This window comes from Doryrhamphus excisus, chromosome 10, assembly GCF_030265055.1.
Source record: "Doryrhamphus excisus isolate RoL2022-K1 chromosome 10, RoL_Dexc_1.0, whole genome shotgun sequence".
Lineage (NCBI taxonomy): Eukaryota > Metazoa > Chordata > Actinopteri > Syngnathiformes > Syngnathidae > Doryrhamphus > Doryrhamphus excisus.
Window position 1 is genome coordinate 8,237,503 of NC_080475.1, and position 18,920 is coordinate 8,256,422.

The 18,920-nt window shown below is 41.5% G+C and overlaps 1 protein-coding gene across 4 annotated transcripts in view; it reads right to left on the reverse strand.

Annotated features, from left to right (window-relative positions):
• Nucleotides 1-18,920, reverse strand: part of LOC131137268 (low-density lipoprotein receptor-related protein 1-like) — a 100,869-nt gene that overhangs the window by 14,457 nt on the left and 67,492 nt on the right. For 2 of the 4 annotated variants that reach the window (XM_058084995.1, XM_058084993.1), the window contains 27 exons: nucleotides 17,522-17,711; nucleotides 17,163-17,367; nucleotides 16,759-16,951; nucleotides 16,554-16,679; nucleotides 16,348-16,476; nucleotides 14,993-15,112; nucleotides 14,807-14,920; nucleotides 14,580-14,729; nucleotides 14,377-14,499; nucleotides 14,123-14,239; nucleotides 13,912-14,040; nucleotides 13,703-13,828; nucleotides 13,496-13,636; nucleotides 12,310-12,497; nucleotides 10,953-11,136; nucleotides 10,786-10,871; nucleotides 10,580-10,699; nucleotides 9,599-9,786; nucleotides 9,317-9,522; nucleotides 8,850-9,038; nucleotides 7,743-7,891; nucleotides 7,548-7,641; nucleotides 7,342-7,458; nucleotides 4,761-4,880; nucleotides 4,561-4,683; nucleotides 4,355-4,480; nucleotides 4,146-4,262 (listed from right to left, as the gene is read on the reverse strand). In XM_058084995.1, coding sequence (XP_057940978.1) covers nucleotides 4,146-4,262; nucleotides 4,355-4,480; nucleotides 4,561-4,683; nucleotides 4,761-4,880; nucleotides 7,342-7,458; nucleotides 7,548-7,641; nucleotides 7,743-7,891; nucleotides 8,850-9,038; nucleotides 9,317-9,522; nucleotides 9,599-9,786; nucleotides 10,580-10,699; nucleotides 10,786-10,871; nucleotides 10,953-11,136; nucleotides 12,310-12,497; nucleotides 13,496-13,636; nucleotides 13,703-13,828; nucleotides 13,912-14,040; nucleotides 14,123-14,239; nucleotides 14,377-14,499; nucleotides 14,580-14,729; nucleotides 14,807-14,920; nucleotides 14,993-15,112; nucleotides 16,348-16,476; nucleotides 16,554-16,679; nucleotides 16,759-16,951; nucleotides 17,163-17,367; nucleotides 17,522-17,711 — 3,870 coding nt within the window. Of the gene's footprint in view, nucleotides 1-4,145; nucleotides 4,263-4,354; nucleotides 4,481-4,560; nucleotides 4,684-4,760; nucleotides 4,881-7,341; nucleotides 7,459-7,547; nucleotides 7,642-7,742; nucleotides 7,892-8,849; nucleotides 9,039-9,316; nucleotides 9,523-9,598; nucleotides 9,787-10,579; nucleotides 10,700-10,785; nucleotides 10,872-10,952; nucleotides 11,137-12,309; nucleotides 12,498-13,495; nucleotides 13,637-13,702; nucleotides 13,829-13,911; nucleotides 14,041-14,122; nucleotides 14,240-14,376; nucleotides 14,500-14,579; nucleotides 14,730-14,806; nucleotides 14,921-14,992; nucleotides 15,113-16,347; nucleotides 16,480-16,553; nucleotides 16,680-16,758; nucleotides 16,952-17,162; nucleotides 17,368-17,521; nucleotides 17,712-18,920 lie in introns of all 4 variants that reach the window. The other 2 variants (XM_058084994.1, XM_058084996.1) reach the window with 1 other exon arrangement.

Here is an 18,920-nt window from a genome sequence, read left to right on the forward strand (position 1 = left end):
CCTTACGTTTTTTGTCAAAAATTGACGCCCTAAAATTTTGGCATTTTATGCCATTTTTGGGTGCTCCTGGGGCCCCTGTTGAGTGTGTGTGAGGTTTCGCATTTTTTTTTTACCCGAAAAGTGCATTAGAAGCAAGTTAAAAAAAAAAATGAAAAAAAAAAACGACATACTAACCCCTTACGTTTTTTGTCAAAAATTGACGCCCTAAAATTTTGGCATTTTATGCCATTTTTGGGTGCTCCCGGGGCCCCTGTTGAGTGTGAGGTTTCTCCTGTTTTTTTTTTAACCCGAAAAGTGCATTAGAAGCAAGTTAAAAAAAACTGAAAAAAAAAAAAACGACATACTAACCCCTTACGTTTTTTGTCAAAAATTGACGCCCTAAAATTTTGGCATTTTATGCCATTTTTGGGTGCTCCTGGGGCCCCTGTTGAGTGTGTGTGAGGTTTCTTGTGTTTTTTTAACCAGAAAAGTGCATTAGAAGCAAGTTAAAAAAAAACTGAAAAAAAAAACGACATACTAACCCCTTACGGTTTTTGTCAAAAATTGACGCCCTAAAATTTTGGCATTTTATGCCATTTTTGGGTGCTCCTGGGGCCCCTGTTGAGTGTGTGTGAGGTTTCGCATTTTTTTTTTACCCGAAAAGTGCATTAGAAGCAAGTTAAAAAAAAAAATGAAAAAAAAAACCGACATACTAACCCCTTACGTTTTTTGTCAAAAATTGACGCCCTAAAATTTTGGCATTTTATGCCATTTTTGGGTGCTCCTGGGGCCCCTGTTGAGTGTGTGTGAGGTTTCTTGTGTTTTTTTAACCAGAAAAGTGCATTAGAAGCAAGTAAAAAAAAACGGAAAAAAAAAACGACATACTAACCCCTTACGTTTTTTGTCAGAAATTGACGCCCTAAAATTTTGGCATTTTATGCCATTTTTGGGTGCTCCTGGGGGTCCTCTGAAGGGTGAGGTTTCTCCTGTTTTTTTTTTTTAACCCGAAAAGTGCATTAGAAGCAAGTTAAAAAAAACTGAAAAAAAAACGACATACTAACCCCTTACGTTTTTTGTCAAAAATTGACGCCCTAAAATTTTGGCATTTTATGCCATTTTTGGGTGCTCCTGGGGCCCCTGTTGAGTGTGTGTGAGGTTTCTTGTGTTTTTTTAACCAGAAAAGTGCATTAGAAGCAAGTTAAAAAAAACTGAAAAAAAAAAACCGACATACTAACCCCTTACGTTTTTTGTCAGAAATTGACGCCCTAAAATTTTGGCATTTTATGCCATTTTTGGGTGCTCCTGCGGCCCCTGTTGAGTGTGTGTGAGGTTTCTTGTGTTTTTTTAACCAGAAAAGTGCATTAGAAGCAAGTTAAAAAAAACTGAAAAAAAAACCCGACATACTAACACCTTACGTTTTTTGTCAGAAATTGACGCCCTAAAATTTGGGCATTTTATGCTATTTTTGGGTGCTCCTGGGGCCCCTGTTGAGTGTGTGTGAGGTTTCTCCTGTTTTTTTTTACCCGAAAAGTGCATTAGAAGCAAGTAAAAAAAAAACAGAAAAAAAAAACGACATACTAACCCCTTACGTTTTTTGTCAAAAATTGACGCCCTAAAATTTTGGCATTTTATGCCATTTTTGGGTGCTCCTGGGGCCCCTGTTGAGTGTGTGTGAGGTTTCTTGTGTTTTTTTTAACCAGAAAAGTGCATTAGAAGCAAGTTAAAAAAAACTGAAAAAAAAAACCCGACATACTAACCCCTTACGTTTTTTGTCAGAAATTGACGCCCTAAAATTTTGGCATTTTATGCCATTTTTGGGTGCTCCTGGGGCCCCTGTTGAGTGTGTGTGAGGTTTCGCATTTTTTTTTTTTTACCCGAAAAGTGCATTAGAAGCAAGTTAAAAAAAAACTGAAAAAAAACGACATACTAACCCCTTACGTTTTTTGTCAAAAATTGACGCCCTAAAATTTGGGCATTTTATGCCATTTTTGGGTGCTCCTGGGGCCCCTGTTGAGTGTGAGGTTTCTCCTGTTTTTTTTTTAACCCGAAAAGTGCATTAGAAGCAAGTAAAAAAAAAACTGAAAAAAAACGACATACTAACCCCTTACGTTTTTTGTCAGAAATTGACGCCCTAAAATTTTGGCAATTTATGCCATTTTTGGGTGCTCCTGGGGCCCCTGTTGAGTGTGTGTGAGGTTTCGCCTGTTTTTTTTTCACCAGAAAAGTGCATTAGAAGCAAGTTAAAAAAAAACTGAAAAAAAACGACATACTAACCCCTTACGTTTTTTGTCAGAAATTGACGCCCTAAAATTTTTGCATTTTATGCCATTTTTGGGTGCTCCTGGGGCCCTGTTGAGTGTGTGTGAGGTTTTGCTTCTTTTTTTTTTACCCGAAAAGTTCATTAGAAGCAAGTAAAAAAAAACTGAAAAAAAAAAACCGACATACTAACCCCTTACGTTTTTTGTCAGAAATTGACGCCCGAAAATTTTGGCACTTTATGCCATTTTTGGGTGCTCCTGGGGCCCCTGTTGAGTGTGAGGTTTCTCCTGTTTTTTTTTTAACCCGAAAAGTGCATTAGAAGCAAGTAAAAAAAAAACTGAAAAAAAACGACATACTAACCCCTTACGTTTTTTGTCAGAAATTGACGCCCTAAAATTTTGGCAATTTATGCCATTTTTGGGTGCTCCTGGGGCCCCTGTTGAGTGTGTGTGAGGTTTCGCCTGTTTTTTTTTCACCAGAAAAGTGCATTAGAAGCAAGTTAAAAAAAAACTGAAAAAAAACGACATACTAACCCCTTACGTTTTTTGTCAGAAATTGACGCCCTAAAATTTTTGCATTTTATGCCATTTTTGGGTGCTCCTGGGGCCCTGTTGAGTGTGTGTGAGGTTTTGCTTTTTTTTTTTTTACCCGAAAAGTTCATTAGAAGCAAGTAAAAAAAAACTGAAAAAAAAAAACCGACATACTAACCCCTTACGTTTTTTGTCAGAAATTGACGCCCGAAAATTTTGGCACTTTATGCCAGTGTGAAATGTCCTTAAAATCCATTTCTTTCATTGGTAGGGAATCAGGAACGCCAACCACTTAGTGCCTGATGGTGGCGTCTTTAGGAATTGGAAACAAATGTGGCGTTCCCTTCCGAGGCATTGCTGGCAATGCTTGGGAAAAGGGCTTACAGTCACGCCCATATAAGGAAGTCCACTCCTCTGTGACATCACAAAGGGGGCAGTTTTACCACGCCTTCTGAAACCGAGTGTCCCGAGCCATCCCAAACTTCTTTCAGTGTTCACTTCCAAATGCGTAAAACCTCATTAAGTGAAACTTAGGCATGGTTTAACACGAAAATACAACATTCTAACTAAATTTATAGGCCAGAAAAGGGAGAAAAGCATAATAGGCCCCCTTTAAGGTTATCTTTATTCTTTTGTTGTTTTGTCTTATGTAAGATTCTGTGATTATATGTGTGTGGAAAAAAAAATCACTTATTGAATTGGTAACTGCTCTGGCGTGGTGAAGGGGTAGGATTTAATAAGCTTTGCTTCTTCCTGCTCCTTTTCAGACATGTGTAATGTGGTGTGTATGTACGTATGTATGTATATACGTAGTATATGTATGAAAATATGTGTACGAATGTATTATATGTATGAATATGTGCATGTATGCTGCATGTATATATATATGTGTAGTATATAAATAGATATTGTAAGTGTATTGTATTGTAAGTGTATATGTGAGAAACATTGGTGTAACATAGTATGCATGTCTGAAATAAATGAAGAAGATCTTTCCAATCATAAGTCACTTGAATAAACACAATGTTGAATGAATACTACTAAAACTGAGCATGATTATTTTTGTACAGTGCGTGTCATGTACTGTGCAACACTTGTACAGTATGTCATGTCAGAACGGACACAAAATGAGTGGATTTCCATGACAGCGACCTGACATGACAAGTAAATAGTAGAATGTTTGACACATGAAAGTGGAATAAACTCACCTCTAGGTCATGCCAACACGACAGTATGAAATGAAACAGACACGGCATGAGGTGAAATGCATCAGCAATGGAAGGGAAGCAATGAATGTTTTGGACATAGTAAACATGTTAGCACACGTTAGCACACATGTTAAAGCGTTAGTGAGAGTAGACAAGAACAAACACGAACCACACTTGTCTTCATCCGAGTTGTCGCCGCAGTCATTGTCGTAGTCGCACTGCCAGCGGCCCGGCACGCATCGGTTGTTTTTGCATCTGAACTGGTAAGGCTCGCACGTCCTCTCGGCTGCACACGACGGACACGTTGCAGTTCGATGAATAAAATCAGAATAACTCACTTTGCTGACCACAAATGGATCTGGAGGGGGGACATCTCACCGCACTCCTCCTTTGGTTCATCAGATGCATCGCCACAGTCGTCTTCCCCGTCGCATTTCCAGCGAGCCGGAATGCAGCGTCCGGAGTCTTTACAGCGAAACTCATCCACACCGCAGGTCATCTGGGCTGCAAGTGAAAGCATTTATTAGACGGATTTATTGATTAGTAATCAAACACACGTGACATCTTGTTACGGAAACGCTTACTGCAGTTGGTGGGTTCATCCGATCCGTCCACGCAATCGTTATCGCGGTCGCAGACCCAAACGCGAGGGATGCAGCGTTTGGTGATGGCGCACTGAAACTGGGTGGGCGCACACGTGACCTCCGCTGCCGCGACAAAGCGAGGAATGTTTTATTTTCAAACCCACTGAACAAGCGGAATGAAAGAAGTGGGAAACACTCACGGCAGTCCTTCTCGTCCTCCCCCTCGCCGCAGTTGTCTTGGCCGTTACAACGAAAGATTCCCGGGATGCAGCGACTCGGGTGCGAACATTTGAACTGGCTGGGCAGGCACACGTGAATATCTGCAGCGGAGTTACCATCGGAAAAAAAATCAGTTGAACGGAGCAAAACATCCAAAATAAGCAGATTAATCAGCGGGCATTAGAAGCAAGTTGAAAAAAACTGAAAAAAACGACATACTAACCCCTTACGTTTTTTTGTCAAAAATTGACGCCCTAAAATTTTGGCATTTTATGCCATTTTTGGGTGCTCCTGGGGCCCCTGTTGAGTGTGTGTGAGGTTTCGCATTTTTTTTACCCAAAAAGTGCATTAGAAGCAAGTAAAAAAAAACTGAAAAAAAACCCGACATACTAACCCCTTACGTTTTTTGTCAAAAATTGACGCCCTAAAATTTTGGCATTTTATGCCATTTTTGGGTGCTCCTGGGGCCCCTGTTGAGTGTGTGTGTGAGGTTTCGCATTTTTTTTACCCAAAAAGTGCATTAGAAGCAAGTAAAAAAAAACTGAAAAAAAAAAAACGACATACTAACCCCTTACGTTTTTTGTCAAAAATTGATGCCCTAAAATTTTGGCATTTTATGCCATTTTTGGGTGCTCCTGGGGCCCCTGTTGAGTGTGTGTGAGGTTTCTCCTGTTTTTTTTTAACCCGAAAAGTGCATTAGAAGAAAGTTAAAAAAAAACTGAAAAAAAAAACCGACATACTAACCCCTTACGTTTTTTGTCAAAAATTGACGCCCTAAAATTTTGGCAATTTATGCCATTTTTGGGTGCTCCTGGGGCCCCTGTTGAGTGTGTGTGAGGTTTTGCTTTTTTTTTTTTTTTTTACCCGAAAAGTGCATTAGAAGCAAGTTGAAAAAAACTGAAAAAAAAAACGACATACTAACCCCTTACGTTTTTTGTCAAAAATTGACGCCCTAAAATTTTGGCATTTTATGCCATTTTTGGGTGCTCCTGGGGCCCTGTTGAGTGTGTGTGAGGTTTTGCCTGTTTTTTTTTTTTACCCGAAAAGTGCATTAGAAGCAAGCTAAAAAAAACAGAAAAAACGACATACTAACCCCTTACGTTTTTTGTCAAAAATTGACGCCCTAAAATTTTGGCAATTTATGCCATTTTTGGGTGCTCCTGGGGCCCCTGTTGAGTGTGACGTTTCTCCTGTTTTTTTTTTACCCGAAAAGTGCATTAGAAGCAAGAAAAAAAAAAACTGAAAAAAAAAACGACATACTAACCCCTTACGTTGTTTGTCAAAAATTGATGCCCTAAAATTTTGGCATTTTATGCCATTTTTGGGTGCTCCTGGGGCCCCTGTTGAGTGTGTGTGAGGTTTCTCCTGTTTTTTTTTAACCCGAAAAGTGCATTAGAAGCAAGTAAAAAAAAAACTGAAAAAAAAACCGACATACTAACCCCTTACGTTTTTTGTCAAAAATTGACGCCCTAAAATTTTGGCATTTTATGCCATTTTTGGGTGCTCCTGGGGCCCTGTTGAGTGTGTGTGAGGTTTTGCCTGTTTTTTTTTTACCCGAAAAGTGCATTAGAAGCAAGCTAAAAAAAACAGAAAAAACGACATACTAACCCCTTACGTTTTTTGTCAAAAATTGACGCCCTAAAATTTTGGCAATTTATGCCATTTTTGGGTGCTCTTGGGGCCCCTGTTGAGTGTGAGGTTTCTCCTGTTTTTTTTTTAACCCGAAAAGTGCATTAGAAGCAAGTAAAAAAAAAACTGAAAAAAAAAACGACATACTAACCCCTTACGTTTTTTGTCAAAAATTGACGCCCTAAAATTTTGGCATTTTATGCCATTTTTGGGTGCTCCTGGGGCCCCTGTTGAGTGTGTGTGAGGTTTTGCTTTTTTTTTTCTTTTTTTTTTACCCGAAAAGTGCATTAGAAGCAAGTTAAAAAAAACTGAAAAAAAAAACGACATACTAACCCCTTACGTTTTTTGTCAAAAATTGACGCCCTAAAATTTTGGCATTTTATGCCATTTTTGGGTGCTCCTGGGGCCCCTGTTGAGTGTGAGGTTTCTCCTGTTTTTTTTTTAACCCGAAAAGTGCATTAGAAGCAAGTAAAAAAAAAACTGAAAAAAAAACCCGACATACTAACCCCTTACGTTTTTTGTCATTAATCACGATTAATCAGCATTTGCAACTATGTCTGAAGTATGCTAATTTTGACTGGATTTTAATCAAATCAATTGGCGTCTCCTCCATCTCCTCCATCCAACCTGGTCTTCTTCATCTGTCTCACACCAACTACCCTCATGTCCTCCTTCACGACATCCATAAACCTCCTCTTTGGTCTACTCAATATATTCACTATATCTCCTCCGGACATGTCCCAAACATCCAACTGACTTTATCTCCAAGGCTGCTAACATGTAATGTCCTTCAGATGTGCTCCTTCCTGATCCTATCCATCCTGGTCACTCCCACTGTGAACCTCAGCATCCTGCTACCTGCAGTTCTGCTTCCCGTATTTTCCTTAATTATGCATAAAGATGAATGGTAAATGAACAGAATAAGAGCTGTACCGCAGTTGGCCTCGTCTGAATTGTCCTGGCAGTCGTTGTCTCCATCACATATGTAAGCGGGGTTGGTGCAGATGCCCGTGCCACACTGGAACTGGCCCGGTCTGCACTTGAATTCAGCTGGCAAACACACACACACAAAAAAAAAAAGTGAATTGTTATCTGAACTTAATGCTTCAAAATTAAAATACTTCAAAATTGGAACTCACGACAATCCGAGGGCTCGTCTGAGCGATCGCCGCAATCGTCCTCCGTGTCGCATTTCCACCAGAAAGGAATGCATTTATCATTCTTGCAGACGAACTGAAATAAGTGGAATGAATATTGTACATTATTTTAATTCTCACGCAAACGACACCCTCCGCGTCACCACGACATGAAGGATGCTCGCACAGCTTGATCACCTGGCTAGCTGTGCAGTTGGACATGCACGTGCGCTGGTCGCTGGCCAGGTAGAAGTTGGTGGGGCAGGCACATTTGTAGCCCCCTCCGGGGGAGAGGAGGCACAGGTTACTGCAGCCTCCGTTGTTTGTCTGGCATGGGTGGTTACGCACTGGACAAGGAGGAAATAGCAAAGTAAAAACACAAATAATATAAACATATACGTGGTAATGGTAATGGTAATGGTAATGGTAATGGTAATGGTTTTATTTCATTTGAACATGCATCAGATTCCAATTGAGTGCATCCCATAATCAGTTCCTTTTACAATCAGTAATTGTTACATTTGTTCACTTCCTGCTTTCCTAATATAATTTAATTTTTTAAATTATTTTTTCAAATTTTTGTAATTTTATTTTTTTAATTTTTTTTAATTTTTTTTTATTAATTTTTATTTTGGTATGGATCAGATTACAATTGAGTGCATCCCATAATCAGTTCCCAGTTCCACATGTCCAAAAGGAGTAGGAAGAAGCAAAGCTTATTAAATCCTACCCCTCCATCTGCTACTTTTACAATCACTAACTGTTACATTTGTTCACTTCCTGCTTTCCTAATATAATTTAAGTTTTTTTAATTATTTTTTTTAATGAAATTTTATTATTTTATTTTATTTTATTTATATTTTGGTATATATCAGATTATAATTGAGTGCATCCCATAATCAGTTCCCAGTTCCACATGCCCAAAAGGAGTAGGAAGAAGCAAAGCTTATTAAATCCTACCCCTCCATCTGGTACTTTTACAATCAGTAACTGTTACATTTGTTCACTTCCTGCTTTCCTAATATAATTTATGTTTTTTTTTATTATTTTTTTTTATTTTTCTTTAATTTTATTATTATTATTATTATTATTATTATTATTTTTGTATAGATCAGATTACAATTGACTGCATCCCATAATCAGTTCCCAGTTCCACATGTCCAAAAGGAGTAGGAAGAAGCAAAGCTTATTAAATCCTACAATCAATAACTGTTACATTTGTTCACTTCCTGCTTTCCATAATACAGTTTAAGGTTTTTTTTTTTATAATGTTACGTTACATAATTACCGTAGAATTTCACTTACCCTCGGGTTGGCGATAGGGGTGATAAATGTGGATGTCCATGGGCCGATGCAGGGTGCTGATCAGGGTGGTCTTGTTAGTCCCAAGGGTCTTGTGAGCTCTGTTGATGGACTTAGTCTCCCAGTCTGTCCAGTAGATGTACTCTTCAAAGAGAGTCATGGCGAAGATGTGTGGTATGTCTTGGCCGAGAACTGTCGAACGAAGACGAAAAAAAAAAAAATAAATACAAATCAGAATTTGTTCGGGAACCCGATAATCCGACTTGACTTTAGTCCATTACAACGTTGCAAAAGTTGGGCAAACACTGTCATTGTGTCAATGACTGTCAATCACTGCCCATCAACACTGCAACGCTTGATTAGCAACTGATTAGCTTTTATACCCCAAATGCTCCCATATACTTGCCATCTCACTATGGCCTTCATTCAGACCTTAACCAGAATCCAGTCCGAAAGACGGATGCCCCCACCTGTGTGCCTGCTGGTGCCATCCAGACTGGCAAACTCAATGTAATCCTCTCGGGCGTCTGCCCAGTATATGCGGTCATTGATGAAGTCCAAGGTCAGACCATTAGGCCATGTGATCTTGTCCTGTACGAGGACGCTCCTATTGGTGCCGTCCATGCCGATCCGTCCAATATGGGGGTTGTCGCCCCAGTCAGACCAGTACAGGTACCTAGACGACAAAGTACAATGCATCACAAATGCACATTTGTTTTCATCTACGACCATTACCGGTCATCAGTTCACACCCGTAGCGCACATCCACGGCCACAGCGCGAGGTTCTCTCAGCCCGCTGTTGACCAGCACGGTGCGGTAGGCGCCGTTGAGCTTGGACACTTCAATGGTGTCCCTGCCTTTGTCGCACCAATACAGGTTCCCGCCGACCCAGTCCACGGCAACGCCATCGGGGTTACTCAGCGAGGTGCGGTGCAACACCTGGTGAGTCGAAAAGGAGGTAAATATCGTATTGTTTACATCAGGGGTGCTCACACTTTTTCAGCATGCGAGCTACTTTTAAAATGAGCGAGTCAAAATGATCTACCCACTACAAAAATGCAAAACATCTATTTATTTTCAAATGTATTGAGGATTATTTGTACGTACAATGTATGTTGATGTACCTTACATAACCAAATGAGCCAATATTGCAAAACACACATAATTAACTATTAACATTTTTTGTAATTACCTGAGTTTACTTTGATGACTTGCACTGAATTGAACCAGCCAGGGATGCATAGTCCGGACAGTAGCTGCTGATAGCCAGCCTCAAGCACACTTCCAAATGTTTATCAGTCATGGATAATATCCGTATCATAATATCCGTATAATATTCCATATCCGTATGGAAGTGATATGTTTTTTGCCTTTTTACTTGGTCCAGTTTTTGCCTTTTTACTTGGTCCAGCTCCTTCACTCATTTTAGTGACCATAAACTTTAGCGAGGGCTTTAAAATCTCGCAATTCGCCGACTAGCTTAGCACTTTGCATCGTGGTTTACGCATGAGCGGTGACCTAAAGGTCAAAATTCAGTTGTCATCTGACTGGTTGTCCTGTATGTCAATCAAGTGACGGCATTGATGCTGGGATGATATTTTTTTAATGTCACGCCGCGATCGACCAGCGATCGACCAGTACCACCTCCGCGATCGACCGGTAGCTCGCGATCGACTTAATGAGCACCCCTGGTTTACATCTTATTATTATTATTTTTTATCGCTCAGCTGACCTCCATGTTGCTGCCGTTCATTCGCATGCGTCGGATCATGCTACCCTGGGTGGTGACGTCGGTCCAGTAGATGGTCTGCTCTGCATAGTGGAAGTCCAGCGCTACGGCGTTGTTGAGACCCTGAAATCCAGAATTCAGAACGGTGTTTGAAGGCGTGCGGCGACAAAGAGATAGCGAACAATAACCTCTCCATTCGCGGTCATCACCTGCTTTATAAGAGTGTAGTTGGAACCATCCAGGTTGAGCTTCCGCAGGTAATAGCGATTAGCAAAGATCAAGTAGGGCTCTTCCTCTGCAGACAAAACACCAGAACTTTATGAGCTATCATCAGACCCCACAATCATACTGAAATATTATATTTGTACATTTGTACCTGACGTGGATTTACATATGGTGGGGTCATTGGGGCTGACTTCAAAGCCATCCACGCACAGACAATGGAAGCTTCCGTGTGTGTTGATGCAACGTTGAGAACAAGGGTAGGTGGTGGTGCACTCATCCACATCCACGCACGTCTTCCCGTCCCGTTTCAGCTGGTAACCAGGATGGCACCTGCACTGGATGCACCAATGGCAAAGAGACGTCAACATCTTGGGAGATAAACATCACGGTTTAACGAGTCACATATGTACCGAGCGCTTGGTAATTGAGATATGGAACAGTAAACAAACTATTAACTGCAGCGAATGACTCAAGCTTTGGAACGAGAGGGAGGGGGGACGAGGGGGGGGTACTCTCTAATGAGTTTCCAAAGACGCTCTAACCACAGCCTTGCTAATACAAACATGAGAGTTCACGCACAGTTCAAGCTGTTCTAAGACACACCTCCTATTTCGAGGAGGAGAGCCAAAACAAGTTTTCGTCTTACGTAAGACGCGCATGCCTGAGGTCGGCAGTTCTTCTACTTTTGAGCCCCCAACCCCCCCACACTTCTCTGTCCGGTCAAGGTCAATGTTTGTTTGGACCGACTTTTTAAAAAAAACACAAACACCGAAAAATACATTTATAGGAAATCACAATGTGCTTCAGTTTCAGGACTAATTGATCCACTTTACAGCCATAATTGGTGCTGATATGGAAATCTCCAACGCACTGCACAATAAAAAGTATGAAATATTACTAAAAAGAACGATATGGTATACGGCGGGTGGCTAGGAAATGGGTCAAAAGCTATTTAAGCGATTGAGTGAAGTAATTTCACATTGGTCAGCTTTCTCCCAAATGTCTTGGCATTGCTTGTGGGGTCCCTCAGGGGTCAGTATTGGGCCCGAAATTGTTTAATTTATATATTAATTATATTTTTAATATTTCTCAGTTAGTAAAGTCTATTCTGTTTTGGATGATCTTATTCACATTGTAAATAATAAACTAAGTCTAAAATTATCTTTACATTTAAATAAAAGCTATATAATATTTGGAAATTATAAATTGAAAAAATGGCATTCAAATTGAAAATGTTGCTGAAATATTTTTTTTAGGATTAAGTTGGAAAACATATATTAGCATATATAAATTAAATTATGAATAGAGTTAAACATGCGGTCCATAACATAACTTATTGTTCCCTAATTCTTCCTGTCAGATTACAAAAGTAATGTCAAGACAACTGTATTATTTATTTCCTTCCTTAAGTCCATTGTGGAATTGATTGTGTTATTCCCGCTATTCCCGTAAATATTCTGTTGTTTGTTTTGCTGGAAGTAAACATTCAAATGAATGACCGGACCGACCTTGTAGCCAACCTTGAGGTCATCACAGAGCTGCGAACATCCACTCAGTTTACTGTTGAGGCATTCGTTGATGAAGCAGTTGAGTTCATCCGAGCCGTCGCCGCAGTCGTCGTTGCGGTCGCACAGCAGAGTGTCGTTCAAACAGTTGCCGTTGCGGCACATGAAGGCCGACTCGTTACACGACCTCTCTGAAATCACGAACAAATGACATGATAAGGTCATGATAAGCCATGATAAATCATGATGAAAATGAGCATTAAAAGACAGCGTGTGGTTCCCCCCCCCATAGAACGACATAGAAATTGTATTTCAATATGTTTTCACTAACACAGCCATCATTCATGAATTCATTGTTTAAACTATCAAGTTATTATGTCATTGTATGGTCATATCACCTTGTACTTCCGTACGAGGTACATTATTTAAAAAAAAAAAAAAAAAAAAAACTGTATTATGGAAAGCAGGAAGTGAACAAATGTAACAGTTCCTGATTGTAAAAGTACCAGATGGAGGGGTAGGATTTAATAAGCTTTGCTTCTTCCTACTCCTTTTGAACATGTGGAACTGGGAACTGATTATGGGATGCACTCAATTGGAATCTGATGCATACCAAAATAAAAATAATAATAAAAATTAAAAAAAAAAAATTAAAAAAAAATTAAAAAAATTAATCTGTATTATGGAAAGCAGGAAGTGAACAAATGTAACAGTTAGTGATTGTAAAAGTACCAGATGGAGGGGTAGGATTTAATAAGCTCTGCTTCTTCCTACTCCTTTTGGACATGTGGAACTGGGAACTGATGATTATGGGATGCACTCAGTTGTAATCTGATCCATACCAAAATAAAAATAAAATATAAAATTAAAAAAATAATAATAAAAATTAAAAAAATAATTAAAAAAAATAGAAAAAAACTTAAATTATATTAGGAAAGCAGGAAGTGAACAAATGTAACAATTACTGATTGTAAAAGTACCAGATGGAGGAGTAGGATTTAATAAGCTTTGCTTCTTCCTACTCCTTTTGGACATGTGGAACTGGGAACTGATTATGGGATGCACTCAATTGGAATCTGATGCATGTTCAAATGAAATAAAACCATTACCATTACCATTACCATTACCATTACCAAGTATTATGTTTTCCAGTGGACTACCATTCCCTGACCGTGTAGACAACCCTAACCTGTGTCGGTGCATCGTGGGTTCTTGGGAGCTTCATCAGAGCGATCCTGACAGTCGAACTCTCCATCACATTCCCATTTCTTCTGGTTGAGGCATCGGCCGTTGGCACAACGGAACTCATCTGGAGCACAGGTCGGATATTCTGCAAAAGGATAAACAAAGTAACTTTACTACTCATCTCTACTCAGTTGTCGGATGATTCTCTCACCGCATTCCGGAGACTCGTCCGAGCCATCGGCGCAGTCGATGTCATGATCACATACGAAGTGTTTGGGAATACATTGTCTGTTCTGGCACATGAACTCATTGTCGTCGCAAGTGTTGTTGGTATACACTGAGAGTGGAAAAAAAGCACAAAGACTAAGCGAGCCGATCCAAGATCATGAAGACTAACATCCGATGTGTATCTCAGCTCACAGCATCCAGCCTTGACACTCTCGTCGGCTCCGTCGGGACAATCCTTGTCTCCGTCGCACTTCCAGCGCTGCGGCACACACATATGAGAGCCCGGACATTGGAAGGCCTCCGGACTGCAGGTTTTAGATTCTGTGATGTCGGTCGGGAATGTTACATGATGTTACAAGCGTACACATTCAGAGATGAAAAGCTGTGGAGTTTTTTCGCTTACTGCAGTTCTCATCCTCATCTGATCCGTCACCGCAGTCGTCGGAACCATCGCAGACCCAATGGCTGGAAATGCAGCGGTGGTTCCCACATTCAAACTGGACGGAGGTGCAAAATTTGTCTGCAAAGGACAACAAAGTGCTTATTGAAGACAACGGGAACCATGCCATGACAGTGATAATTGCATCTCCGTGGACATTGAACATGAATGAAAAGTATACATGACCTCACAGTGCAGTAGAAAAAAATCGGACTGACCACAGTGTGTTTCGTCAGCTCCGTTCTCACAGTCATCCTCCTTATCGCAAGTCCAACTCATGGGGATACAACGACCACTTGGGCAAGCGAAGAAGTTCACCGGACATTTAAGCTTGCGTTTATCTGCAAAACCATAACGAGTTAACGGTTATCACTTCAAGAGACAAATATTAAACAACCAATAAATCCCCGCCTCCCGCAACCTGGACAGTTCCTCTCATCGGAGAAGTCGCCACAGTCGTTGTTTCCGTCGCACACCCACGATGACAAGTAGCACAACGTGGTTCTCTCACAGCTCTGGAAGGAAGCGCCTTTCACTCCCAAGCGGAAGAAACGGGAGCAGTCGGTGGCTTCTACGAATCGACAGGAGATACATTCATTGGCTATTCGACGTCTCTTCATTTGCCCTCCATGTTGGAAGATTTCTTACGGCAGTTCATCTCGTCGCTAGCATCCTCGCAGTTAACAACCTGGTCGCAGCGGCTGAAGTTGGAGATGCAGCTGCCGTCTTTGCACTGGAACTCCCCGATTTTGCACAGAGTCACTGAAAACAAACGTAACAAGGATGAAGGATAATTTGGTTATTAACCCAAAACAACCCCCGGCGGGCACTTACTGTTGCAGGGCATTTCATCGGAGTGGTCGCCACAGTCATCGGTACCGTCACACCAGAACTGGTGACCGATGCAGCGACCATTCATGCAGCGTCTGTAACCCTTCTTACAAATTCGATTGGCTGTAGAGAAAACACAGCTTTCATAAGCGATATGTAAAGTTAAGAGAATATACATTCAATATTACATGTGGAGTACCCCAGGGGTCAATACCGGGACCAAAATTGTTCAATCAATGACATGTAAAGTGACAAAAGACTTAAAGTTGGTATGATTTGATTGGATGATACTACTGCCTGATCTTCTGGGGGAAGCACACAGGAGTTGGGGGTCACAAAACATGGAAAAATTAGCTGAAAATCTCACATTAAAAATACACAACTTTACTGCTCTCTGGTACGGCCGTATCTAACGTATTGTGTGGAGATATTGGGTAATGGTAATGGTAATGGTAATGGTTTTATTTCATTTGAACATGCATCAGATTCCAATTGAGTGCATCCCATAATCAGTTCCCAGTTCCACATGTCCAAAAGGAGTAGGAAGAAGCAAAGCTTATTAAATCCTACCCCTCCATCTGGTACTTTTACAATCAGTAATTGTTACATTTGTTCACTTCCTGCTTTCCTAATATAATTTAATATTTTTTTCAAATTTTTTAAAATTATTTTTTCTAATTTTTTTAAATTATTTTTTAAATGTTATTTTTTATTATTTTTTATTATTTTTTTAATTTTATTTTTTATTAATTTTTATTTTGGTATGGATCAGATTCCAATTGAGTGCATCCCATAATCAGTTCCCAGTTCCACATGTCCAAAAGGAGTAGGAAGAAGCAAAGCTTATTAAATCCTACCCCTCCATCTGGTACTTTTACAATCAGTAATTGTTACATTTGTTCACTTCCTGCTTTCCTAATATAATTTAATATTTTTTTCTAATTTTTTAAAATTATTTTTTTAATTTTATTTTTTATTATTTTTTTAATTTTATTTTTTATTAATTTTTATTTTGGTATGGATCAGATTACAATTGAGTGCATCCCATAATCAGTTCCCAGTTCCACATGTCCAAAAGGAGTAGGAAGAAGCAAAGCTTATTAAATCCTACCCCTCTATCTGGTACTTTTACAGTCAGTAACTGTTACATTTGTTCACTTCCTGCTTTCCATAATACAGTTGAAGTTTTTTTTTTTTTAAATAATGTACCTCATACCAAAGTACGAGGTGATATAGGGTAACAACTATAAAATCAAACAAAAGCACTCGCTAAATCAAAAAATGATAATCCATAACTTAAGCTGAAAATGAGCTAATTTAGTAAATAACGCAAGAAGCCAACAATCATGTCATCTCACCACAGTAGGACTGCTTCTCATCAGATTTGTCCTTGCAGTGGGCCATGCCGTCACAGGTCAGGCTGTAGTTGATGCAGTCCCCGTTTCCACACTCAAAGTCGTCCACACTCCCACAGGACACGTTCAGTGCTGCTGAGGTGGAAACGTTGGTACACTTTAAAGATCATCTAAAGCAAACAATAAGTTAGTAATAAGTCTTTTCTTACAAGAGCAGGTATTGTCTTCCAGAAGTCGTCTGTCTCCACGGCAACTGCAGTTGACCCTCCCGTCGGACGTGGGCAGGCACAGGTCTTGGCAGCCTCCGTTATTTGTTCGACAGGGAGAGAACTCACCTGACAAATGAGAATTCGGTCATCTTCCGAAAAAAAGAAGTCAGGATTGAACCAAACGGAGCCAACAAATGCGACTCACAGCTGTTGGTGTCATTGGCCACCGCGATGATTCCCATCGGCTGCTGAGGGATGTCGGCTCTCAGCACCTTCATGTCTCCTCCGGTGTACTTGTCAGCTCGGAGGACCGCCCTCCTCACCCAGTCGGTCCAGAAGATGTAGTCGCCGTACACAGCCAGGCCAAACGGATGCACGGGCTCGTTCTTCAACAAAACCTGAACGCCATTTCAAAGAGAGCATTAACCACCTCTGGAGATCTCCAAAGTCCATTACTTTTAGACAGAAGACATCAGATCTCATGACTTCAGGGTTGTGTTTTGCTTTTTCTGTAGATTTTACCATAGAACCAGATAAGGAACTTACTAGGAACGGGTCTGAACAATATCAGATCAACGTGTAGGTCCTTTTAAGAGTAACGGTTCTTACGTATCGGCTGCTCCCATCGTATTCACAGCGCTCTATCTTGTCCAGGGTGGCGTCAGAGAAGTAGAGCTTCTCAGCACGGTGATCTATCGCCAAGCCGTTGGGTGTTTTGATATCACTGCCGATGATGGCGAGCACGTTGGCACCGTTCAAGGAAGCCCTCATGATGCTGGGAGCCTGCTCGTTCCAGTTCGTCCAGAACATGAGACTGTGGTGGGAACAAAGAAACCAGACCGATCATCTAATCCATAGGAAATACCAAAGCATGTCACGGTGTAAAAGTCATGGCCGAGTGAAAGAAATGTGCCGGTGAGAAGAACAGCAGCTGACGCAAACGCAGCCTTTCACAAAGAATGACTCACTCCTGACACTCGTCCAGCACAAAGGCTCTGGGGTGGTCCTCTCCAGACATGGTGACCACAGTGTTGCGGTTGTAGGCCACAGAGCGGCTCTGGTCCACGGTGTGGCGGGTGATGGTGGACGTTGTGTAACTGGTCCAATAGAGTGTGTCCCAACCGCGGTGATAGGCCAGGCCCTCCACTGATCCGACGTCTGGAAAACAGAGAGAGAGGAAGTGGAGCTTTAGCGATGATTTCTGACACTTTGTGCGGCTGTAAAGTCAGTCAGTTTGAGTCCCTGCGTCCACTTCGTCTGCCCGACGAGGAGCACTCATTGTCGGACACACTTTGTCAGAAGCACCGCTAATGCGGTGGAGCTCAGGTGAACAGGACGTAAGGACGCTGTGTCCACCTCGTCTGCCCGAAGAGGAGCATTCATTGTCGGACACACTTTGTCAGAAGCACCACTGATGCGGTGGAGCTCAGGTGAACAGGACGTAAGGACGCTGCGGTCACCTTGTCTGCCCAAAGAGGAGTACTCATTGTCGGACACACTTTGTCAGAAGCACCACTAATGCGGTGGAGCTCAGGAGAACAGGATGTAAGGACGCTGCGTCCACTTTGTCTGTCCGAAGAGGAGCACTCATTGTCGGACACACTTTGTCAGAAACACCGCTAATGCGGTGGAGCTCAAGAGAACAGGACACAAGGACGCTGCGTTCACCTTGTCTGCCCCAAGAGGAGCACTCAATGTCGGACACACTTTGTCAGAAGCACCGCTAATGTGGTGGAGTTCAGAAGAACAGGACATAAGGACGCTGCGTCCACCTCGTCTGCCCAAAGAGGAGCACTCATTGTTGGACACACTTTGTCAAAAGCACCGCTAATGCGGTGGAGCTCAGGAGAACAGGACATGAGGACGCTGCGTTCACCTTGTCTACCTGAAGAGGAGCACTCATTGTCGGACACACTTTGTCAGAAGCACCACTGATGCGGTGGAGCTCATAAGAACAGGACGTAAGGACGCTGTGTCCACCTCGTCTGCCCGAAGAGGAGCACTCATTGTCGGACACACTTTGTCAGGAGCACCGCTAATGCGGTGGAGCTCAGGAGAACAGGACGTAAGGACGCTGCGTCCACCTAGTCTGCCCGAAGAGGAGCACTCATTGTCGGACACACTTTGTCAGGAGCACCGCTAATGCGGTGGAGCTTAGAAGAACAGGACGTGAGGACGCTGTGTTCACTTCGTCACCCCGAAGAGGAGCACTCATTGTCGGACACACTTTGTCAGGAACACCGCTAATGCGGTGGAGCTCAGGAGAACAGGACATGAGGACGCTGCGTTCACCTTGTCTACCCGAAGAGGAGCACTCATTGTCGGACACACTTTGTCAGAAGCACCGCTAATGCGGTGGAGCTCAGA